General features: G+C 37.1%; 1 protein-coding gene across 3 annotated transcripts in view; it reads right to left on the bottom strand.

Annotated features, from left to right (window-relative positions):
* The window catches only part of XRCC4 (X-ray repair cross complementing 4), a 169690-nt gene that overhangs the window by 47945 nt on the left and 97475 nt on the right, over positions 1–24270 (bottom strand). For all 3 annotated transcript variants that reach the window (XM_069880345.1, XM_069880342.1, XM_069880343.1), the window contains exon 7: positions 13351–13495. In XM_069880345.1, coding sequence (XP_069736446.1) covers positions 13351–13495 — 145 coding nt within the window. The remainder of the gene's footprint in view (positions 1–13350; positions 13496–24270) is intronic.

Here is a 24270-nt window from a genome sequence, read left to right as displayed (position 1 = left end):
CTGACTTCTCTTTGTCAGGCAGTCACATTTTGCTCTAGCAGACAATAGAGACTGTGTTACAGGAGACAACTTACTTTTGTAAGAACATACAATGGATGAATAATATTTGGAGACATGTCAGGTGACGGCAAGTTAACCTACACACAGGTGCACATTTATGCAGACAGTGTTAGGCTCCACTTCAGTTCATTTTCTGAATTCCATGTCTAATTGACTAAGTCTAACAACTGGAAAGTTTTCAAGATGAAAAGCACCTGTCAACATGACTCAGCCAAGGAGTATATTTAAAAGCAGAGAACTCAATTACATTTGGAATGTCTGTGCCCTGCTAAGGACAGCAATTTTAGGTATGACAATCACACTGATGACTGGGAAGTCCTAACTGAGATTCACCTTCTTAATGCTAAGGTAACAGTATTTAAATAAAAATCAGATGCATGCTTGACAACTATATACTATGCTTAAATATTACTCAAGACAGGAATATCTAGTAAAAAATGAAGACGTGAAACAAAACTATGAAAAGCCAGCTTAGAATCAAGAAGATTAAAGTCATTTGAAAGGCTTGCATCAAGATTACCTGGCTAACAACACTCAAGCTTGTTTACCATCTATGAAAACTGATACTGAACTTCGCTAATACATATGTCCCTCAAATTAGCATTTTCTTTTCACATATTTCTCTGCAGAATAGAAATATATCTTTCAGGTGATCTATCTTGAAGATCAAATAGCATTTGGAAAACTCTTCGCAAGCAGCATGGGGGTCAACTTTGTTCTTAAAGGATATTGTCAGTGTTTTGAAAGTTGGGCTAACTTTCAAAGCATTTGAAAAGCACCTTCAGTACTCTAAAAAGGCAGGTCATTTTGCAGTCCTCTTTATATTGTTAGCTGTAAAAATTCTGATTATTCAAATGCTGTCATTATAAGATGTACAGACCAATGACATATCTAAAATGACGTATCTACATAAGACTTGGCTTTGCAAAGGGACCTCAGCAACAGAAAGTTTAGATTTAATGAAGAAATAAGTTGCAACTTTTTAGCTTGGCAAAACAAGAACACGTCAGGGCATAGAAGTCAGTGCAGAACTGGAAGTGGTATACGAGAAACTGTAAATAAAAAAAAGAGTATCTGGCTAATACTGTCTTAGGGCAACGTGAAACATTGACTTTTTTGTAAATCTAGCCTAAGTAAAGGTTATAACAGCATCAGAAACATCTCAACCTTGCAAAAAATTTTGTTAGAGATACTGTGAACTTAGGATTGTGGTCTCTGGCAACATTCTGCCCCAAGTGTGACAAGCATTCATACTTATGTTCCAAGATGTGATGGTTGATTTGGTATTATTTAAATCACAAAAGGCATAGACACATATGAGGCATGCAGAAGGCCATTGGTATACACCTCTTAAATGTTAGGCTGAATAGCAGGAAGGTAAATAGAAGACTGAGCAGTCTTACACAAAAGAGCAGATAAAGATTCAGTTGCGTAACACTGTGTTTCTCATTTCCTCACTCTCCTATTGCAAAATAATCATGTCAATTACCTCCCCATGCTTCCAGCTCCCATGAAACCAAAGGTGTTAACTGCACAAAATCAATATGATGTGACCATAGGCGTATCATGAGATCTGTGAGCATGCTGTTTCTTTGGTTAGTGGGGGAACTCTTGAAGCAAAGTGCAGCCAGATCAGTATTATCCATGTTTAGACTCATCAGCCATCACTTACTCACAAAGGGGCAAACAGGACATAGCTCCTCAGTGGCATACTGGCCCAACAAACTATTGTTTCTCCCAGCTTTGAGAAATGGCCAAGAACTGGAAGAGGTTGCCCAGAAAAGTGGTGGATTCTCCTTCCCTGGAGGTGTTCAAAAAACATATAGACGCGGCACTTGGGGACATGGTTCAGTAGGCATGGTGGTGATGGACTGACAGTTGGACTGGATGTTGTTGGAGGTCTTTTCCAAACTTTATGATTCTATGAATCTATGATTCGCTAACACATATCCTGATGGCAAGTTTCACAAACTTGATATAGACTGTTGAAAGACTGTTTTGCTCCTGTCTGCTGGTGTTTGTTCTCTTGGCTCTCTCACACACCATTATCACTGTTTGGGGGATACTGGTTTGGAAGTATTGCTTATACTAGCTGGGGGATTGTTCTGAGTAACACTGATAAAATGTTGATGCTTTTGGCTCTTTTTAAACTTTGAATCTGGAGCTCACAAGGTATTTTGAATCCTTTAAAGAGTCAATAGGAAGCTCATGTCCTGATGATATTTTATTTTTATTTGGAGATCGTCTGTTTGTGTTCTCAAATTTGTTTTTACTTTGAACTGAAATAGCTTTTCAAATTCTACCACTTTAGATTTACTCAGTACAGCTGGGTGTAATCTGATGTTTTTTCTCATTGAACATCTTCAGGCATTGCTGTAGCTACATAGGTAGATAACAAATGGGGAGTATTTACATCCAGAGAGATTTTTTCCTAATCTGATGTTCCAGTACAGTTTGACAGTGATACAGCACCTGAGCAGAAATATAATTCTGCTTTTGTGATCAGCAACAAATCCAGTGGGCATACAGTTTGTAGACAGGTTTTATTATTATTCAGTTGTGTATTTTAGTCTAAAGGCCTGAGGACTTTCTTTATAAAAATATATGATTTTTCAGGAGACCTTAATAAAAGCAGAGTTTTGGTCAGGTAGTTTAATAGTTATCCAGAGAGCAACTCCGGAGAGACAAAAGCAATAATATTCTGACTGGTTCACATCACCACTAGAAACTCAATGACATGATTCATCATCATTTTACTCCAGTTTTACACTTGTGTACTTCAAGGTTTAGTGAGTTGCCCCAGAACACTGCAGTGATGAATAATGTACTGTGTTCCTCTCTAAGCAAAAAATAACCCTTCTGACAATATTTGAAAGTGTTGCACAGGGATCTGGGGAGTGGGGCAGATCACAATGTGAATTAAGTTTACATAACAGTTTTATTTCCGTGGCCAAATAATAATTCAGAACCTGATAATTTTAAATATTACATGGCTAACTTCTCAATATAGACATAAAGATGCATATTTTTTCCAAACTTTTGCTAAATTCAGTGAAGCACTCTCTCTGAAATAGATGTTCTAAAACTTAAACCAGCTTTCATTCAACCTTCTTCTACAATTACCACCTTTTTCAACAGCCTTTTCACAAATTATTTTCTCAAGATAAGTATCTTCTTTACTTTATCTTTTCTAGAGAAACACAATGCTAGAGGTATCATTTTTTAATTTTACAGATGGGTCTCTTATTTTGATGTCAACTTGTCTTTCTGGTATCAAGAATGGTAATACAAGAAGTAGTTACTATTACAAATAATGGAATATTTAGATTTAAGATAAAGTAGAATCAAGTTTAATCTAAGTAACTGTATTTTTTGAAAGTTAGACAGAATGACTCTCTGATAGAATGCTTTTTTTCCAAACATTGTTCTTCCAGACATTGTTCATTCTTTGGACTTGATAACTTCTTGTGTGAAGCATGACCTGTGTTGAACAGATGTCTTCTATAATCTCTTTCTATACTCTTGAATAATTATCAACTTTTAAAGAACCACATTAGAAATCTCATCTATTTCTAGAATGAAATCTAGAGGGAAATTCACCCTCATCAAATATTAGTGTTTTCATGCACTTCCTCATGTTTACATACTCTTCCTCAATTCTAGTCATTATTACCATGTTCACTCTAAATGTAATGGAAGAAATATTAATGCCAATGGCTAGACTGTTGTCAGATTTGAATTCACCTTAGTACTTGTCTTTTGAATCACTGAGACAATTTTGAAAAGTGACTGTTATTTTATCCCACTTCTGCTATTTAATGTGCATTACAACATTGACTTTTGCCAATCGTTTTTGAACATAGGCCATTTTCCTTCATTTCTATACAAAGTTCACTTATAAGTGTTGCTATACAGTTAAAAATTTGCAGAAAATATGAGCATGTAATTAATTTTCAAATTACTGTTCATATGTAGAAGCTTGAATGATGCAATAGCTACATGAAAAATATTATGAATGGCTTGATAATTGAAAAAGGCAAGGGATTTTCTAAAGTGTTATTAAGTAATCATGGAAGTCTTCCAGCAATATTCTACATAAACAAGTATTGCATTAATCTAATTCTGTACCTCCTGCAGCTTCTAATAAGTTCTTGTTTCTATTTGCATTCAAGGAGATTGGTGGTTAAATAATTTTAAGAGACACATAACAGTACATTTATCCAACTCTTTCTCTTATTCTACAGGTTTTTAGACTGATGCGTAAGAATCTGCTATATGCACTTCCACAGATGACAGAACTTATTAAAAAGGATACTCGTTAATTTCATGCTGAATTCTGATACAAGCTGACAGACACAGATGAGTTCTCTCAACTAACCATGAAACTGCATTTGCTCATACCATATGTATTAGTCACGGTGTATGGATTTATGAATATTTATCCATACACATCAGATTTGGGGATGTTCTAAACGTTATTGAAAATCCATTGTCATGGACCTCAAGTACTTAATATACACTTTGTGGAAACGTATATGTGATAAACAGGAAAACAAATGCACAAAGCAGAGTTTCTCAGCATATTGCCTCTCATCTGTCTGCTCAGTAATGTGCCCAGTGCCATCTCTCACCCTTTTCTATACTACTCTTTGGATCTTTTCTTGCTCCTTCTCCAAGTAATTTTGAAAGATGAACTTGCTTTGTGAGGTGGACAGTATAGGATTAAAATAAGACTCAGCACAAGTACTTTTCCCGTTATTTCTTCTACATTTTTGTACTATATTTCAAGCATTCTGGAACAGAAAATGTCCTGATATCTGTGTCTCATTCAGTTTCAACAGCATCCTTGGGAACGATGAAACAGTAAATCTAATGAACCTGTCATAAAAGACATAAAAAGGAGATGGAAAGAAAACTACAGAAAATGTTACTTTATGCACTCTGTATTATACACTATATACAGGAGATCTAGCAGGTCAGCTAAGCCTGCTAGAACGTTTCTTAATGGCTGGATATATCTCTTCACAGTTAGCAGTAATCAGTGAAATTAAGCAGGTGAAAACATACAGCCAATCTAGACACAGACATCACTGTTTGAGAATTAAAGTAATTATTAGAAAAATAGGTCCTACTGATTTAATTCTGTGGGTTTTATACAGAGGATTAACAACTCATATTAGCACAAAGAAATTGAAAAGTGTTGTTAATTCAAAATGTTAAGATTTTAGCCCTACTTTGCTGAGATGGGACATTTTTGGGGAATCGAAGGAAGAAAGGATGATTCATTGGCAAAAAGTTAAGAACAGAAAAAGGAGAAATACAAATAAAAATAAAATATTAATAGCTTCATGCTGTAAATCTGTCTTTTGCAAAGTGCACTGAACTGAGCAGAAGCTGAGCATCACCTCAATGGTATAGAAGCATTCACACGTGTTCATGAAATCATTTCCCAAATCCTGAGTTTTAGTGTATTTTGGTGTATGGGGTTTTCTCCAGAATGTTTCCTGGGGTCCATAATGACTTAAGGGATTACTGGTCTTCACAGACAGTTGTGACCTACGGAATATTCTAACTTAATCCAGTAAACAAGACAGACTTCATGATCAGTCTAATGAACCATAGAGAGAGATATCTGAGGCAGCTTTCTCATTACTATAGCCAAGCTTTCATCTCATTCTCTTCCATGCTGTCTATCTTTGACATCAAGACAGAGCTGGCAAGCACAGTTACTTAGACTTTCCATCAGTCTAGTCTTAATATAACACCATAATCAAAATCTTTGGCATCTACAATTCCTGCTTCTTCCTATTATATGTGAAAATAATTCTGCCTGAAGAGATCTTATAGGAAATGTAAGTTTAATTGACATCATCGTTGAGAGCCCTTTACAGAAGTGTTCATAAAGAGAGCACACATTTACTGCTACAAATTAATCACAAACATGTACAAGGAATTTTAAATATTGCCTTCTTTGTTGTTTTATATGTTATCTCCCTTTCTTACATTCCACCCTTCCCCCTAGAAGACTGAAAATATTGTAGCTTGGTTTATATCAAACACCAGCAAATATTCCAGCATTCTCAGTTAGCTCAACCACACACAATCTTCCTCCTTCTTACTGTAATTTACTCCTGAAGAACAATTCTTTTGCCTCCCACACTGAAATACCTCAACCAGGATCACAGTATTTAACAAGACTAATGCATAGTGCAATAAATTAAACTGTATTAACACATAACCTACCTAAGAGAGGCTTAAAATACAAAATTTAGTTGAAACATAATTTAAATATAAAAAAGGAAAAAAATTCATGAAAGATTAACCAGAAAGGTAAAGGAAGAAGATGTTGTTTCCATTTTATAAGCTATCCTCTTATTATCTCCCAGCTAATGGTTTCACCGAGATAATTATAGATTAATCATTCTAGACATATATCTCACCAGATTTGTCACAGCAATAAAATCCTGCTCTAAAGAACATGCCCTGAGAAAACACAGGCTAGTCCTGTCAGTCTTTCTGAGTAATAACTTCTCCATCAGCAGTCAATTATTAGACTATTATTAGTGACAAAAATTGGTGAGATGTGCCACAAACTAGAGAGTTGAGTGACTTTGCTCATGAGAAATTGCAGCCTCAGAAGTCAGGAGATAATGTTCACTTTTCCCTGCCCCGGGGTTCAGTCTTCATATTTTCCCATCTTTCCCTGGGGAGTCAGGAGAAATGGTGATTGCAGATACCAACTCCTTGCACTTTCCATTGAAATAAATCATCCTTTTCCACATGGTCAGTGGAAGCCTAATTACGTACCACACAGTTAAAACAAAGACAGTCCCTGCACAGAAAGCCAGGGCACCAACAAGAGAAAAGTAACTGCACTGTGTTGTATTTATTTCTGCCTTATTCATTCCAGCTGCATGTGGAATTACCTCAGATTTTTTGCACCTTGTTTATGTAAATATTGCTATGCATTGTAATCAAAGACTTCTTTTTATTTCTGATGACATCCCATTTTTGTACAGCCGCAAGTCACGTGACACAGATGTTAAACACAGCCCCTCTTTCTAATTCACCCTTATGCAACCTTAAATATTCACAGGTGACTTTTCAGAAGATAAGTATCACTTATCAAAGCTTCCATCAGTCCACACAAAATTACATTGCAAACTTTAATATTTGCACAGGTGAGTTGAAATTGTCTGTCTGGTATGACTAGCAACCAATGGCTACTGCCAATATCATAGCAAAAAGGTACAGAAAAAGCAACGATCCAAAATGTAAGAAAATGCTGCACATGAATGAAAGACAAAAAGGACTTAATTCAGCTATTGAAAAGACGTTTTTGTTTGATTCTCACATTAAAGCCTCAAATGATCTTTACTATCTGCTTTTATGAGATTTTTTAAACTGTTTACATTTCAGCTTGAATGAGTTAATCATCAAAAACTTCCTAAAAATTGCATTCCATAAATTTATTAAGGCAGGAATGAGCTTATTACTCCTGTACGCAGACACTACATTGACTCATTGAAATAACAGTGACCATAGTGCTCTTTCACACCATGCAAGGCTCTGCAAGTTCTCTCCAATTGTACTAAATAAATACACTTAATGAATAAAAAGTGACATGTCAACATAAACTCTCAAATATATCTTTTTTTTTTTTTTTTACAGGGGGTAACTGTGGTGTAAACTTTATACTCCCTTTGGACCATGAAAGGTTATACTATAATTTTCAGTGGAATCTTAATTTCATTTGGTCAAACCTTTACGAGAAAGAATTACTCATTGTGTAATACTGATTTCTACGTGTAACCCCCTGAGAATGACAAATTCTAGGACAAATATAGGTTTTTGCTACTTGAATCACTGGTGGTGGCAAACCACATTTAGAGTAAACTTTGTGTTAAGACTTTAAAAATGTGAACCACAGGTGATAAATTAGACAAAAGCAGGAAAATGATCAGGGATTCCTGGCACACTACAGGCTCTGAGTGCTTTTAAAGGGTGGATGGTTATCAAAATAAAGACAAACCGAGCTTATTTCAGTATAGGAATATAATGCTAATTCCTTTTTTTTTCCCCTCTAAATGATATAGATAATAGACTGTAAAAAACGTTTGAAGATACAGAAAAACATGAGAGTATGGAAATACAAACCTCCTCCATTTATCATTAACAAGCAAAAACTATGCAGCTGATTCTACACACAATTAAATGCGTGACTAACTTTAATCAGACTCTTAAGTCAAGAACTAACACCAAGTATTTGGACCATAGTAATTCTATTTAAAGTAAAAATGGCATTTTTACTTTACATTTTACTTTACTTTTACATAAAGTAAAAATTCTCTTTGGCCTCTTCTGATGGAGCAGTTGATAGCAATGCAGGTGGCACAAAACTCTCCCTGGCAACTCCTGGCACTTCCAAATACCCAGTCAGCAATACAAATATGTTTTTTTACTTCATACATATGATTCATAGGACTCCTAGATAGATGTTGAACACTTTGAGCTATATAAAAAAGCAGCATTCATATGTAAAAAAGAAAGACTTAAATAACTGGTGGCAAAGATCCTATCAAATTCAATGGGGCTATGACTGCATCTCAACGTTTCAGCAAAACCAAACATACTGAAGTTAACAGAAAGCATCTCTTTCCTTAAATATAAATTCAGGCCTGATTCTGACAGTCACTCAGTTCTATCAAGCAAGTAATAAGTATCAAGCCAGAAGAAGTCAAATTTCAACTGATATTCAAATAATATCTGTTGTTTCTCAGTCAACTGAATTAAAAGTCTTTCTTAATACTTGCTTCTCAGAATTACATAGCATTTTCTCTGTAATAACACTTTTTGGTTGTCTCTACAGTTGTTATCAGGTGAATACTGCATATTTGCATTCATAATAAGTTTCGTCCTGTATTCAGGATGCTTCCCCCCAAACCATTTCTAAAATGATATATATCCTCCACAGTGTGTATACATTCAATGCAAAGAAATTATAAACACTATGCAGCAGCCAGAACGGATTACATTTTGAAACGTTCAGATTAAGTGAAAGGAAATTTTGAGTCTTACTCAGTAAAGACCTCCTTCTAGGAAACGTATGTATGAACAAGGACCATAAAAATAGATCCTTTATTAGTAAGGAATAACAGAGACAGAAAAATATGGTTTGCTTTTCTTAGCACTTCAAACAAAAGCAATTTTGATAAACCAAAGTAGAGGGTTTTTCACTTGTGGAAACAAATAGTTTTGTATTAAAACTATTGTTTTGTTTTGTATTGGTTTGGTTTGGGTTTGTTTTAACTATACAGACTCCAGCAATGGTTAGGTTCCACTGTATTTTATGACTACAGATTGTACAAGTTACACAAAATAATATGTATTCAATGGCTATGCTTAATTTATAAAATTATATTAAAAAAATCTGTCATTTCAGTAGGTACTAGCTTATCTCAAATAGGTTCCAATACTTTGAAAACGAAATTTTTATAGAAACATCCAATTATTTACAGGATTCAAGCTGACAGGCCATACACTTAAGCCTCTATATTGAATGCATATTCTACATAGCTAAAAGTGTTATTCATATGCCATCCCTTGAGAGATTTGGAAATGCATTAATAAGTATAATTTCTAACTGTGAACAGAGATTGCTTTTATTAATTTTTCTCCTCCAAGTATGAAATGCAAATTGCGAAATGTAAAATCTCCATCTTAACTTGACTTAAATATTATCTCTGCTTTGCACCTTAGGAAATTGCCAGATATTAAGTAACAGTTAAAGCTTCACCAATAACATCACAGTTAAGTGGAGTCAGAATAATTTTACTCTATTTCCTGATTCGATTATGTTTTGAACTGTAAGAACCATCCTTTGTCACATTTTAAAAATGTGTAAATAGTGAACCATAGTTTGACTGCTATCAACATCTGTCTGCCTAAAGAATTTTTCCTTTCATTGGATATCTAAGATTTGAAAAACATCCTGCTGGAGAGCTGGATAAACATGAATCTTGACAGTTCACTGACTAACTAATTATTCTGAATTTCTACTTTATCCTAGAGAACATTTTTATCTCAGATGAGAGCAAATAATGAAATAGTTCATCTAGCAAACCTTGTTCCACAAATCCTAGTTCAGTTCTTTGATGATCTCATGTCTATAGTACTTTCACTAAGCTTAATATTATCCAAAGCACATTTGTAAGTTTCATTAAAAATACAGATTTAGTCCTTGAATAAATCGCCACAGTAAATATTAGATGTCTATGTAGATAACTACAATTCAACTCATTTTCCTGCCCCTGCACCCACACACAAAGCATGAGAAAGGCAGTACTGTTTTGCTCTAATTTATATGTTAAACAGACTTTTTATTTGCATTCTTCTCAGTACTCTTGGTTATATCTAAGACTATATTTTCATACCAAAGGACTAGAGAATTGCTACATAACTAGCCTCAACATCCATAAACCTAAAATATTTGTGGAAATAGAATCCTTGCATTTTTCATGACTCAGTATTTACTTTAGATGTTCTTAACTTCAAGCATAAATGGTATTTTCTTATCATATTTAAAAATCTTAGGAGAAATATGTGCAAGATAAGATATAGTTCCTATTATGTGAAAACAATGACTGTGTTGAAAAACATTCTACTTTCAAAAAACAATCTAAAAGCCAAGAAGTAAACAAAAACTTGGATGCTTTCCTTCAGTAAAAGAGGTATTTCTCCTGATTTAGGATTTTGTATCAACTGACTTATGACGCAACAATATAAAGACAGCATTATGCTTTTGAGGGTTTCTAATTGCCCTTTCATTGCCTCGCAAACATGAAACAAGCACTGATGATGTCAGTGAAAACTAAAAATGAAAAATAATTTAAAATAAACTTTAGTGTGCTAAAGCAACTGTGGGATATGACTTTATGTGATACCACCTTGAAGTATTTACATAACAAGAAAAGAATAAAATCTTTCTGCAGGTCTGTGCAGGAGAGCTCAGAAATAAGGGTTCATCTGTGCATTTGCAAATGTGATCATAATCTGTCATTTGATCTTCCTGCCAAACAGAAAACCATGATATGCTTTCCAGGGCTGTACATCTCTATTTGTGATGGAGCATTTCCAAAGGTGAAGGAATTTAGAGGTTAACTTCCTCCTTGCTCCCCGCCTCCACCACTCACCCCTGCCCCAGTAGGCTGGGGTGAGTGGTTTCCTTGAATTAGTAATTTTTTGCTAAGTAATACAATACTGAAAAACGTTTTGGGCAGGATCCTAATGTACCATCAGCTTAAGATAATGCTCTTTGCACCATGCTGCATCTAGCCTTTTGTCAGTACAAATTACTGAAGAGGCTTTAAAAGAAAAAATCTGTATTTGTGAATTGGATTACGATACTACTTATACTCCTCCCAGCTTCTGATAGACTGAGGAAAAGTGAAAAATATTAGTCAAACAAGTTGACTGGAAGCTCCATTTGCAGATGGCAAAAGACTTAGGATTAAGTTCAAAAGGCAAGAACTAAGCAAGGACACTAAGAAAAAGAATAAGCAAAATGAAAATTATTGTAGTTTGGCTTTTGTCATGTTCCAGGTAAATCTTCTTGCCCAATCAAAGAATTAGCACTGCCAGTATATTTTTAACTATAAAAAAGGATGAAAACCATATTCCAGTATTGAGCAATATCATATCCAATTTATGAAATCAACATGGGATCATAGAGAGACATGGATTTTTCATTGTCAGATCCATCTTCACAACACTGGATGTCACAAGCCAAGAAATGTTGTGATCTGTAGTGCAAACCTGTTGTTTACAATTTTAATGAAAAAATAAAAATGGGGATAGAGACTGATAGAATGGATTTTCTATATGGTAAGCCTTAAAATATGACTATGTTATAGTCAAGAAGAGCCACTTTTCAGATTCAGCCTGACTTGATTCTGTAAACATATTTTAAATGCTTTGCAAAGAATGAAAAATATGTTACACCATTTTTTTCTAGAACTTGCCTTATTTAAAGGACTAAACAAAAAATATTAATATCATTTCAGTCGTTCCTCTGCACAAAAGGCTCAGATATTCATACACTGAGGACTATTCAGCCTAAGGCCTCTCTCTACATTCTCCTTTGCAATCATTTGCCTCTGCAGGTTTTCCTTCCACAATCAATACTACAAAGAATAAAATTGTATTTCAGGCAAACACAACCAGAGTCTCAAAATTAAAATGACTACATACAGTGAAGAAAGGGCATCATTTATTGTAACACACTAGACTTTAAAAGAACAGAAGAGCAGAATCTGACATTTTCCTAGACTGTTCTAAAAAGAAGTATTTTTGTTTTACTAACAAAACAGGATTGTAAGTTTACACATTCCTAACAAGCAACAATTCATGATCTTCTATGTCAAAATAAGATAACTCTCTTTCTGATTTATATAATAAAAACTATAACTAAATAACTAAGCACTTCCCAGATCAAGTGAAAATATTTCCAAAATTCAAAAATAAAATAGGAAGAAAAAGAATTTTATTAAGTGCTATAAATGCTAACCCCCTTGTGCTTAGGAGCGTAATTTTTTTTTTCCTCCCCACTGGTCTTATTTTCAAAAATCTATTCTGGTCTATTAAAAATGGTATCGTGAATCAGTTTCCCCTAAATTACAACGACAGAATCACAGAATGGTGACATTGTAAAGGATTTCTAGAGATTGTCTAGCCCTTCCTCCTTAACCACAGCAAGTTGTCCAGGACCATGCCCCATCAGGTTTTGAGTATATCCATAGTTGAGGACTCCACAACTGCAGAGAGCTGGGCAAGCTATTCCTGTGTTTGACCAAACTCACTGGAAAAGATGCTTACAGTGCTACTGCTTTCTGGGACCCAACTTAGCTGAAGCTCTCCATCTTCATTTGACATGTCTTATAAATGCAACTTTCTTTGCCTTCAGGGTTATAAAGTAACTTACAGAACAACATTTTTGTAGGCCTCAATCTACTTGCTCAAAGTTACCCACACCAATTGAAGAAAAGAATTTACAATTATCATGTTAAAGTTATATTAAAATAAATAAGTCATTAGGCCTGGCAATTTAATCACTCACATTTACCCAAAGCTGGGTTAAATCTCCATAGATGACTGCACCAAATGCAATGCAAAAGTATTCTGTCTGAAATATGAAACTGCACAAGAAAACAAAAAAAAAACCCTCAAACCACAAACCCTCTGCCATTTGTAGACGTAAAAATATTTCAATACATTTGAAAACTGCTTACTTACTTTTCCTTGACTGGCAGTTCTGTCTCATAAGTAGGCATCTTAGCTCCTGTCCCAGCAGGCTTTGCTGTCCTTTGTCTTCGCTTTCTTCTTGGCCCAGTATCAATGACATCTGGGCTACTCAGGAAGGAATCCTTTCGTTCTGGTGCTGCCAAAATGAAAAAGACTTGCTAAAAAGTTGAAAAGAATCTGAATATCAAGTATAACAAGACAATTCTTAGAAGAATTTTTGTTTCTTTTTATTAAAATCTCTATACTGCTACAATGGGCTCAGATTTGACAACAGCTGGTGTCAAAACAAACAGATGAGATAAAGGGAAATTCAAAAAAGGTCATATTTAAACTAGAAAGACAAGCTTCCCTCGACATCACTGTGTTGTCAGCGGAGAGAAAGATGGGCAGTTATAAAACAGAAAACTACTGATGGTCTCTTTACTCCTCTTTGTAGACTCTACAGTAACTAGAGGGGTAGCCTGTAGAGCTCAGCATCACCCACTTGAAGTTAGTCATTGACACCTCCAGAATAATTGAGGAAAATGTCCACATGGCACAGGAAAAGGACCTTGAGTGTCCTGCTTATTCTGTGTCTTTGTTCAGAGTCTTGGACTGCAGTATGGACAGCAATGCACACCCGGAACAAAAAAGAATTAAATAATTTTCAATATTCATTAGGATAAACCCCTGAGAGAAGCTTATTGCTGTGATCGAGCACTGTATTTTGTTATGTACTTGTCATTCTGCTGCTACAGACCTCCGGGCAATAATTCCTTACAGGTTCTGCAGGAGACTCCCAGAAGACAGTGGCCAGAAAGACTAACAGCTTGATGTCTGTTCAGTAAGGCAAGAAATCATCCATAAGGAGCAAACCCATGTATAAAAAGTGGTAACATAAGCTTACTGTTCAGCCCATGAAACAGCCACCCCTATTTCAAACTAAACCTCTCGAAGTCACAAAGAGTAGCTTCAGTTTGGAAGGAAAACAGGGAGAATTCCTAACTCCTCACACCTGAAACTGGACAACCCATCTAGGTTTCCCCAGACTCCTCTGCTGAAGGTAGGTAAAGTAGACTCTGTCCAGGTTTATTCACCTATAATTGTAATTTCCAGCATTACTGCATAAACTACAATTTCACGCCTGGTTTGCATTTATATTATCATATAAATTCATAAAAAGATGTGTAGTCTTAAAAAACAATCCCCTCTCTGCTTTGACAGTTAACTACTCGAAGCTCAAATGTTAAGACAACTGGATCCTTCCTCAAGCTAAAGCCCTCCCTTCCCTTGCTATTCCAGTTCACAAAAGGCAGGTCTTGCCAAACTAACCTGATCGCCTTCTATGACAAAGTGACTCGGCTGCTGGATGAGGGAAAGGCTGTGGATGTGGTCTTCCTGGACTTCAGTAAAGCCTTTGACAAGGTTTCTCACAGCGTTCTGCTTGAGAAACTGTCAGCCTCTGGCCTGGACAGGCGCACACTCTCCTGGGTGGAAAACTGGTTGGATGGCCGGGCCCAGAGAGTGCTGGGAAATGGTGTGAAATCCAGCTGGAGGCCAGTGACAAGTGGGGTTCCCCAGGGCTCAGTGCTGGGTCCAGCCCTGTTCAATGTCTTCATCAATGACCTGGATGAAGGCATCGAGTGCACCCTTAGCAAGTTTGCAGACGACACTAAGCTGGCTGGAAGTGTCGATCTGCTGGAGGGTAGGGAGGCTCTGCAAAGGGATCTGGACAGGCTGGACTGCTGGGCTGAGTCCAATGGCATGAGGTTTAACAAGGCCAAATGCCGGGTCCTGCACTTGGGGCACAACAACCCTATGCAGTGCTACAGACTAGGAGAAGTCTGTCTAGAAAGCTGCCTGGAGGAGAGGGACCTGGGTGTGTTGGTTGACAGCTGACTGAATATGAGCCAGCAGTGTGCCCAGGTGGCCAAGAAGGCCAATGCCATCTTGGCTTGTATCAGAAACGGCATGACCAGCAGGTCCAGGGAGGTTATTCTCCCTCTGGACTTGGCACTGGTGAGACCACTCCTCGAATCCTGTGTTCAGTTCTGGGCCCCTCACCACAAGAAGGATGTTGAGGCTCTGGAGCGAGTCCAGAGAAGAGCAACAAAGCTGGTGAGGGGGCTGGAGAACAGGTCTTATGAGGAACGGCTGAGAGAGCTGGGGTTGTTTAGCCTGGAGAAGAGGAGGCTGAGGGGTGACCTCATTGCTCTCTATAACTACCTGAAAGGAGGTTGTAGAGAGGAGGGTGCTGGCCTCTTCTCCCAAGTGACAGGGGACAGGACAAGAGGGAATGGCCTCAAGCTCCGCCAGGGGAGGTTTAGGTTGGGCATTAGGAAAAAATTCTTTACAGAAAGGGTCATTGGGCACTGGAACAGGCTGCCCAGGGAGGTGGTTGAGTCACCTTCCCTGGAGGTGTTTAAGGCACAGGTGGACGAGGTGCTAAGGGGCATGGTTTAGTGTTTGATAGGAATGGTTGGACTCGATGATCCGGTTGGTCTCTTCCAACCTGGTTATTCTATGATTCTATGATTCATGCATTCAGAAGATACGTAGTGATTTTTATTCCAGCTAACAACATCCTGCAGCACACTTTTATTTGGCATGCCTGCTTTAAAATCTTTAATTACTTTGAATTTTCAAGATAATGATAATGTGTGAACAGCACACATTTCAAACGAAATATATTAAATATGGTGGCTGATGCTATTATGGTAACTTCCCTAATTATTACTTTCTGTGTGCTTTAGGAAGGTTTAATCTTCACATGGATGAAAGACATCATAATTTGAGATTCAATACTGAAGGTTTTCACAGAAAGTAAACAATGGGTCCTATTTCTTCATTTCTTTCACAGTTGTTATCCACATCTACTGAAAATGAAACAGGAAGAAAATATGCAACCCACAAATAATATTTTCACTGTTTCACGAAAAAAACCCATGTTTCTGACCAAGACTATTGTTAAATAAATATGTAAATGAGACTCCTTAGCACAGTGTAACCACTGCTTACAATGAAGCATATGCTTAAATATTAAAACCTCTTAGCTTTTACCAGCGCATGCTACATTACATTACAGACTTACAGATCTTTGCAGGGTGACAATAAGTATTGGCTCACATATTTCCATGGCACCAGCTAATTAACACGTTTCCAACTCCAGTCCAGACATGATACAGTGCCCACAATAAAGCTGAAAAGGGTTTGATTACAGCTTCATTCTCCACATTAAACTTTAACTGTCTATGCATGCTTTTCCAGAGCTAAATGTTGAAAATATATTCATGAGTGTTAGATATTATTTACTGACAGGATGTTCAAGGTAGTACACCTAACATTTACACTAATACTATTTTGTATATTCCAACATTAATTAATGCACATAAGATAGACAACTGTCAAGAACCCATCAAACTTGAATAATTTTACTATCATAGCTCTTATCCCTCGTTACTGTCCTCTTCCTAGAGTCTCTGCTTTTGCCAAAAAGCAGATCCAGAGGTCAGCTACATATATAAAACCTACATAATGCTGATGACAAATAAATAATGTCTCTGTGCTTTAACTTGTGTAATATGCAATGGTGCTCGTGAACCTCATGATTAATATTGTTTACTGTTTAGACATAAATCCTCTTGGTGTCTTGCAACAGTCCCACTGGTGCTTAAGTGAGAAATACAGAAGATACATGTTCGCCTTGGCAGCATACTGCATTTGTGCTAGCTTCAGGCCAAGAATGGGTTTCAGGTTTCTAGTAAATATCTCAGGATAATCATAGAATCACAGAATCACTAGGTTGGAAAAGACCCACGGGATCGAGTCCAACCATTCCTATCAACCACTAAGCCATGCCCCTCAGCACCTCATCCACCCGTCTTTTAAACACTTCCAGGGAAGGTGACTCAATCACCTCCCTGGGCAGCCTGTTCCAGTGCCCAACGACCCTTTCTGTGAAGGAGGTCTGAACCTCCCCTGCCAGAGCCTGAGGCCATACCCTCTTGTCCTGTCCCCTGTCACTTGGGAGAAGAGGCCAGCACCCTCCTCTCTACAACCTCCTTCCAGATAGTTGTAGAGAGCAATAAGGTCTCCCCTCAGCCTTCTCTTCTCTAGGCTAAACAACCCCAGTTCCTTCAGCCAACTAGAGTAAAAAATATTGACCTAAATGACTCAAGTAAACCTCTGCAATGAAGCTGACAATATCTCTCGTGATATCAGTCTAGGATGTAATCTTATGAACAGTACTGCTCATAGATAACGGGAGATCACCAGTGGCTTGTTTTATTTGTTTTATTTGTTTGTTTCTTTAAAGCCAACTATCCTTTAGGTTAGAACTCATATATGTCATATACTAAAGATTTTTATAGTATATATAGTATATATACCATATATAGTATGAGGACTTAGGAAAATTTGTTCAGATTTTCAGATATTGATGTTATCACAGGTCCCCTAAATTCCTTTTAGAGCACCCTGTTAACAGAACAGAATTTCCTTGTTAAACTCTGCTTAACTCCAGGCAGCAGGTGTTGCTCCACAGAGTTACTCAACTGAACCTTCAAGTTCAAAAGGTTTAAATTAAAATCAGTCCTTTGCTCAAGGATCTTGCCATTTTCTCTAAGACAGTTTATTTGGGAATCAACCAGGCTGCAAGCATAATTACTGGCTTTCCTGCTTTTGCCCTTGCACAGCATTGGTGGCAGATAAACTACACTGAAAAAGGACAAAGTGGTTACAAAACAATCACCCAAAGACTGCCAGGACTGCCTGTGACAGCTGCTCCCCAAGCCAGTAAGGAAAAAAAAAACACCATAGGGAGAAGAACTCATCACTTTAATCTTTGACTACAGTGTAACTTCAGTAATTATGTTGTTTCTTAGTCTCAGTCTAATTCCTAAAGGATTACCAGACCTGATAATAATTAGCATCTCTTTGACATTCTCTGCAGAGAGTCTCCTAAAAGAATGGGTATGGAAATGAACGTGTCTCACTAATATTGGCAATTCCCACAAAGGAGAATGAAGGCATTCTTGACAGGCAATTTAGGAAACACCACTTTTACCTATGCTAAAGTTATCCTGTATATGCATATTCTAGCCATAATCAGGCATTTTTCATAAGAAATAGATCCATTTAGATCAATCAGAGATCCAAAATTAAACATCACTATTTACAGTTCACACATACACTTCAGTGCATGTAACAGGAACATGACATTTAATTTCAGAAGACTAAGAACAATTCTCCAGTATCTTTGTTCACTTGTACTTTATATTTCATTCTTTGTATAAATTCGGGTTTACTTTACTGTAATCTCCTGGGTCTTAAAGGCAGTTGACACTGCAGTTCTATAAATCCTCTTTCAATTAGCTATTAATATTTATTTTTATAAAGAATATTTCCATGGGAGTTGTTCATGAAATCACATTTTAAAACAACTCCAGCAAAATGTTTAAGTCCAGTTTACATTTCACCCTCTCAGACAGTATTACCATCGACAAGGCTTCCTAAGTCTTAGCACGTAGACTTCTCTATTGGCAAAGCATGTTCTTTTCCTGACCTTTTCAAAAGCTTTTAAAATAGAATACTCTTCTTTAACTAAAAAAGCTTATTTTAAACTGTCAGAGAAACTTCTGAATTTATAATAAAAATCTGGTTGATACATAGAAAAAATGTTTACTTATTGGAGACAACTGAGGTGCTCATATGTTACCAGTTCATCTTGTCTTGAAACGAGATGGCAAAAAAAAATCAGGATAAATTTGTTCAAGCAAATAACAAGTCTGGTCAGGAAGCATGAAAAGGTCTCTTTTCATATATCAGAGAGGGAAAAAGAATGCCTTTTTTCAAATATCTGCATAGACTTTGAAGAATCTCATTAATTTTAATAATCAAAACCCTCATCTGTAACAGAAACCCCTCCTTCAAAAATACTTTGATACAGGGTATTTCAGTGAACCCTATGTACTCCATCAGATGAGATATAAATTTCCAATAATCCATAATAATGTGTGTGGCTAAAAATACTCCAGTAATGTCATAGTTTTAAGAAAGTCACAGTTTGTAAACATTGTTAAAGGTTATGATTTATTCAGTAACTTTAAAAATCCTCACACTATACAGCTGTACACCATATATTTCTAGTGACTCCAGCCCCTACAAAATTAGTACCTGCCTTACAACGCAACAAAGAAAGCTTTAAAATGTGATGGAATCTTTCCTGACATTGGTCAGGTAGAGGCTCCCTGTTGAAACAGTGTAAGTGAAGAGACTGCAATTTTGGTATCTGAAATCTGATAACAATTAAAGTTGCTTTATTTTTTTATGGGTGCTTAAGATAAGTCATGGCAATGTTGGCAACTCAGGTGTTTTTGACTAGGCAAAGGCTGTTTGGTGACTAATTAGGCTGCTCAGCAATATCACGCTCTAACTTTCCAATGATCCATTCAAAGTCCAGATCTATTACATACATATTCCAGTGCATGAAGGACGCCTACAAGAAAGGAGGGAGTTTTACAAGGGCATGTAGTGATAGGATGAGGGAGAATGGCTTTAAGTTGTACAGGGAAAGATTTAGACTAGACATAATGAGGAAATTCTTAACAATGAGGGTGGTGAGGCCCTGGCACAGGTTGCCCAGGGAAGCTGTGGCTGCGCTGCCCCTGGAAGTGTTCAAGGCCAGGTTGGATGGGGCCTTGGGCAGCCTGATCTAGTGAGATGTCCCATGGTAGGGGCTTTGGAACTATATGATCTTTAAGTTCCTTTCCAACTCAAACCAGTCTATGAATCTACGATTTTATGGTACAGTTCTAGGAATTGTTTTCCATCTCTGACCCTTGAATCTTTCTGAAATTCTGTACCAATGCTGCCCCATAAGGGTATTTTTTGTGTACCATGGTTAGATGCACTGTCATCTAGCACAACAGCACAATAAAGTTCAGGCAAGAGGATTTAAGAAGTTGTTGTCTGACAAGGTTTAGATGAGCTCACTATCCTGGGTGTGACAGTTTGCTGGAGTAATCCTCTGGACTCCCCTGATGCCCTGTTTGGATCATCTGTACCACCCAGGGTGGTGGTAGAAGGCTTCTGAACTGGGTCCCCAGGAGACGTTAAACAGCACATAGGTCAAGTAAACAAAAAAACAAATCAGCCAGATGGAAGAATTAAAAATATGAATGAAAAAACAGCATTGGAAAAAATTTCTGCCCTTTGATCTTTCAATTTAAAGCGAGCTGGCGGAACTCATTTCACACCAGGCACATAAAACACACATCTCCTGCCTGGAATTCCAGCTAGCATAACTTGCTCTAGTAAAGTTTTCTGGTGTCTACAGCTTAACTTGCCAAGCCCGCCCAGCTGATCCGAGCCTTGATACTGACAGTAGTGGCCTTCCAGGTATCACCTCTAAGGTTCATATGTCACACAGTTGTTATTATTATGCCTAAGCCGTGGCTGTGTGGATGTGAAACGTGACATTTGAAAGACAGTCCTGAAGAATGTGCACACAAGAATGCATAATGCATTCATAATGCACACAAGAAGGAGACTAAAGAAGTATAGCCACTGTAAGGGGGATCAGGCTCATGACCACTTAAGGAACCTAAGCAATCCAAATCATTCTATGATTCTATGATTCTATGATTCTATGATAATGCTATTACCATGTGAGGATGAAGTAGCATAGCTATTTATGACCACTCTGATACAAGGGTTCTGAATTAACACTAGTAGTAATTCTCAAACTGCTCAGGCATGCATTTGTAAGAACTATAGCTATGCCTGTGCTAAATTCTTCACTCAAAATCAATATGTCTTAGATGGTGAGATACATAACAGTGACTGAAAAGAACTGTAAAAAATAAAGCCTTTTGCATTCTTTTATTTATTTTTTATTACTTTGGATAAAGCTCAGGGTTGCCCTTGTGCTTGAACAGTATTTAGATTATCTACACTGTCTCCTGGAAAGGTACATAAAGGCCAGCTGGTTTAAAAGGTCATCATCTTGACACACATATTTTATTCACTATGAACCCTGCTGGGATCATGAGGCTAGAAAGATTTGCCCCTCTGTACTGAAGGTAGTCTTAAAAAACAAGTGGTAGCTGCATTTGGGCCATAAAAGGGCCCTGAAGTTGATCATAATGCTTTGAAATAGCTGGAGCTTAGACTTTTATGCCATGAGAAAGATTTCTTTCTCCATTAAACATTTTTTTTAGGAAATCAATACAACTCAAGGGAAGCCACGGACTGCAACAGTTCTGGAAAATGTATGTTTTCATAATGATGGCATTTCATGGTGAATAAATTACTAACCTCTACCAATAACTTTATTGTGTGGTATCCTCTAAGCTGTCTTAAGATTTTCAACTGTATGATAAATTCCACTTTGGGGGGGGTACAAGTATTTCTACTTTAGGCTGAGCAAACATTTCAGGTGGAAAAATATAAAACAAAAATCTGTTTAAACAGGAACTTGCCTGCCCATATTTCAGTACATATTAGTAAGGAAGCACAACAATGTTTAAACAAATACTACATTCAGATCAGAAGATATTTTGATACTTATGTATTTTATAGTAACATAAATGTTACTTTGAGAAACAAAAAGACAAATTTCCTGCTTTAAAATAATTTACTGTAAAAATTAGTATGTAAGCACTACATCCCTTCATAAAGACACATAATTTTAATCTTGGAACACAAACCAGCTACATTAAAACCATTCTTAGACGTGAACATACATAATTAATAATTGGATAGAGCCTAATCATTCAAAACTTCATCCTCGAAGGAAAAATGCTGGGGAACCACTAAGGGAGTAAAAATTAAATGGAGCATCTCCTGCAGCGTTTCTGCAGCACTAACAACAACCACACTGGAAGCAGTCAAGGGTAGCTGCTTACTCAGAAAGATAGTAATGCTTTTTACCTCTAGTTCCCCAATTTTAATTCTGTCTACAGCTGTGGTAACTAAAAGTCACTATTACTAGTGGCTGTTTCACAGTTAGTGCAGAATGATTTAATTTCATCATGCTCCTAGGATGTATTTTTTACTTGCTGATACTTGGGTAAGGCTTGGGTACCTAAGCATGGATAAAATCTTCTGGAACACAGAAGCATAAGTTAAGTGCAAACATTTTTTTCCCAATCACATAGTCTTCTGGAATTCCCATACTACAAACAATATTCTAAGGACCAAAGCAAGTCAATATGCTGGTGTTTTGTACTGCAATCAGGAAGACATGGGATCTGTTCCTAATCCTACCACAGACTTTGAGGAATACGGATACTTTGGTTCCTTATGTGTAAACCATAAGTAATGTCGACTTGACTTTGACACCAAGTAATCAAAAGGACGACACGAATCATGTCCAAATGTTGGAGGCACCTCTGTAATGAAGCGGTATCATTACTCCTGTAGACACATTATGGCAATTTCAGCAAAAACCAAACATATGCATTGCTCTCCTTGACCTGGAACTGTTGGGATGAATAGTATAGGCATGTGCGCTTAGACTAAGGAAGATGGAGAAGGCATAGAGACTAATTCTCTGCGGAGGAAATGGTGAGTCTTGGGGTTGGTAGGCATGAGGAAAGGATCAGTTTTATCAAGCAAAGCTCAGCCACCAATCAGCCTGGCACAGTGAGATACTCTGATGGCCAATATTATTCTTCAGCATCCAAAAGATAATGAAGTACTATTATAATCTTGCAACCAATGTTGATAAAAAAACAGGTGAAAGAATAAAGTCTAGTTAATACAATACAAACAGTACTGCTGACAAGATCAAACGTCATGTCAATATCGTAAATTGTGCAACTAAGAAAATAGACACTCATGGATGACAACTGTGATTCATTTGTATTTAAAGTAAACCTTTAAAAGAATAAACCACTGCCCAAATTATTTAATGTCTTGAATACTGAAGTGAAAAACTGGGAAGTTTCATGTGACTCCAGCAGACACCTTCAGAAAAACCTTATGCTTTGCTCCAGCACCCTCTGGGCTTCAATGATTACCAAAAGTTTTGGGAGAAGCCCATAAGATTTAGTGCTGCCTTTTTTCCCATCTATTCCTCATTCTGCCTTTAGGACAATTTGAGACAAACTGAGCGTATTCTGGTGAATGATAAAAGGAGGCCTTATGAGGAGCGGCTGAGAGAGCTGGGGTTGTTTAGTCTGGAGAAGAGGAGGCTGAGGGGAGACCTCATTGCTCTCTACAACTACCTGAAAGGACGTTGTAGAGAGGAGGGTGCTGGCCTCTTCTCCCAAGTGACAGGGGACAGGACAAGAGGGAATGGCCTCAAGCTCCGCCAGGGGAGGTTTAGGCTAGACGTTAGGAAAAAATTCTTTACAGAAAGGGTCATTGGGCACTGGAACAGGCTGCCCAGGGAGGTGGTTGAGTCACCTTCCCTGGAGGTGTTTAAGGCACGGGTGGACGAGCTGCTGAGGGATATGGTTTAGTGTTTGATAGGAACGGTTGGACTCGGTGATCCGGTGGGTCTCTTCCAACCTGGTTATTCTGTGATTCTGTGATTCTGTGAGGTCATTGCCCAGAAAGTGACCACACAAGGTTCCTAGTAGAAATATAAAAAAGCCCAAACTCCTTCCTTTTGAAAGATTTTTTCGTGACAAACTCATACCCTTGATGAACAAATTTCCTGCAGAAGGGATTTTTAGAATATTTGTATTGTGCTTTTTGTATGTATATACTCTTTATGTAAATTATGCTTTAGATCTTATATTACTATTGTGTATTGTTAAATCTTGTATAACCAGTTGATACACTTCCAAACTCTGCCACACATTTTCTTATATTTGCTATGAAAGCAAGCTGACCTGAAATCTCAAATGTCATTCACCAGAAACAAAGTTCTACTTAGACCATTAGCTTTCTTGACACATTTATTTCTATTTAAATTAATATAAA

Source organism: Phaenicophaeus curvirostris, chromosome Z, assembly GCF_032191515.1.
Source record: "Phaenicophaeus curvirostris isolate KB17595 chromosome Z, BPBGC_Pcur_1.0, whole genome shotgun sequence".
NCBI lineage: Eukaryota > Metazoa > Chordata > Aves > Cuculiformes > Cuculidae > Phaenicophaeus > Phaenicophaeus curvirostris.
Note: the sequence above shows the minus strand (reverse complement) of the source record. Positions and strands in the feature narration are given on the sequence as shown.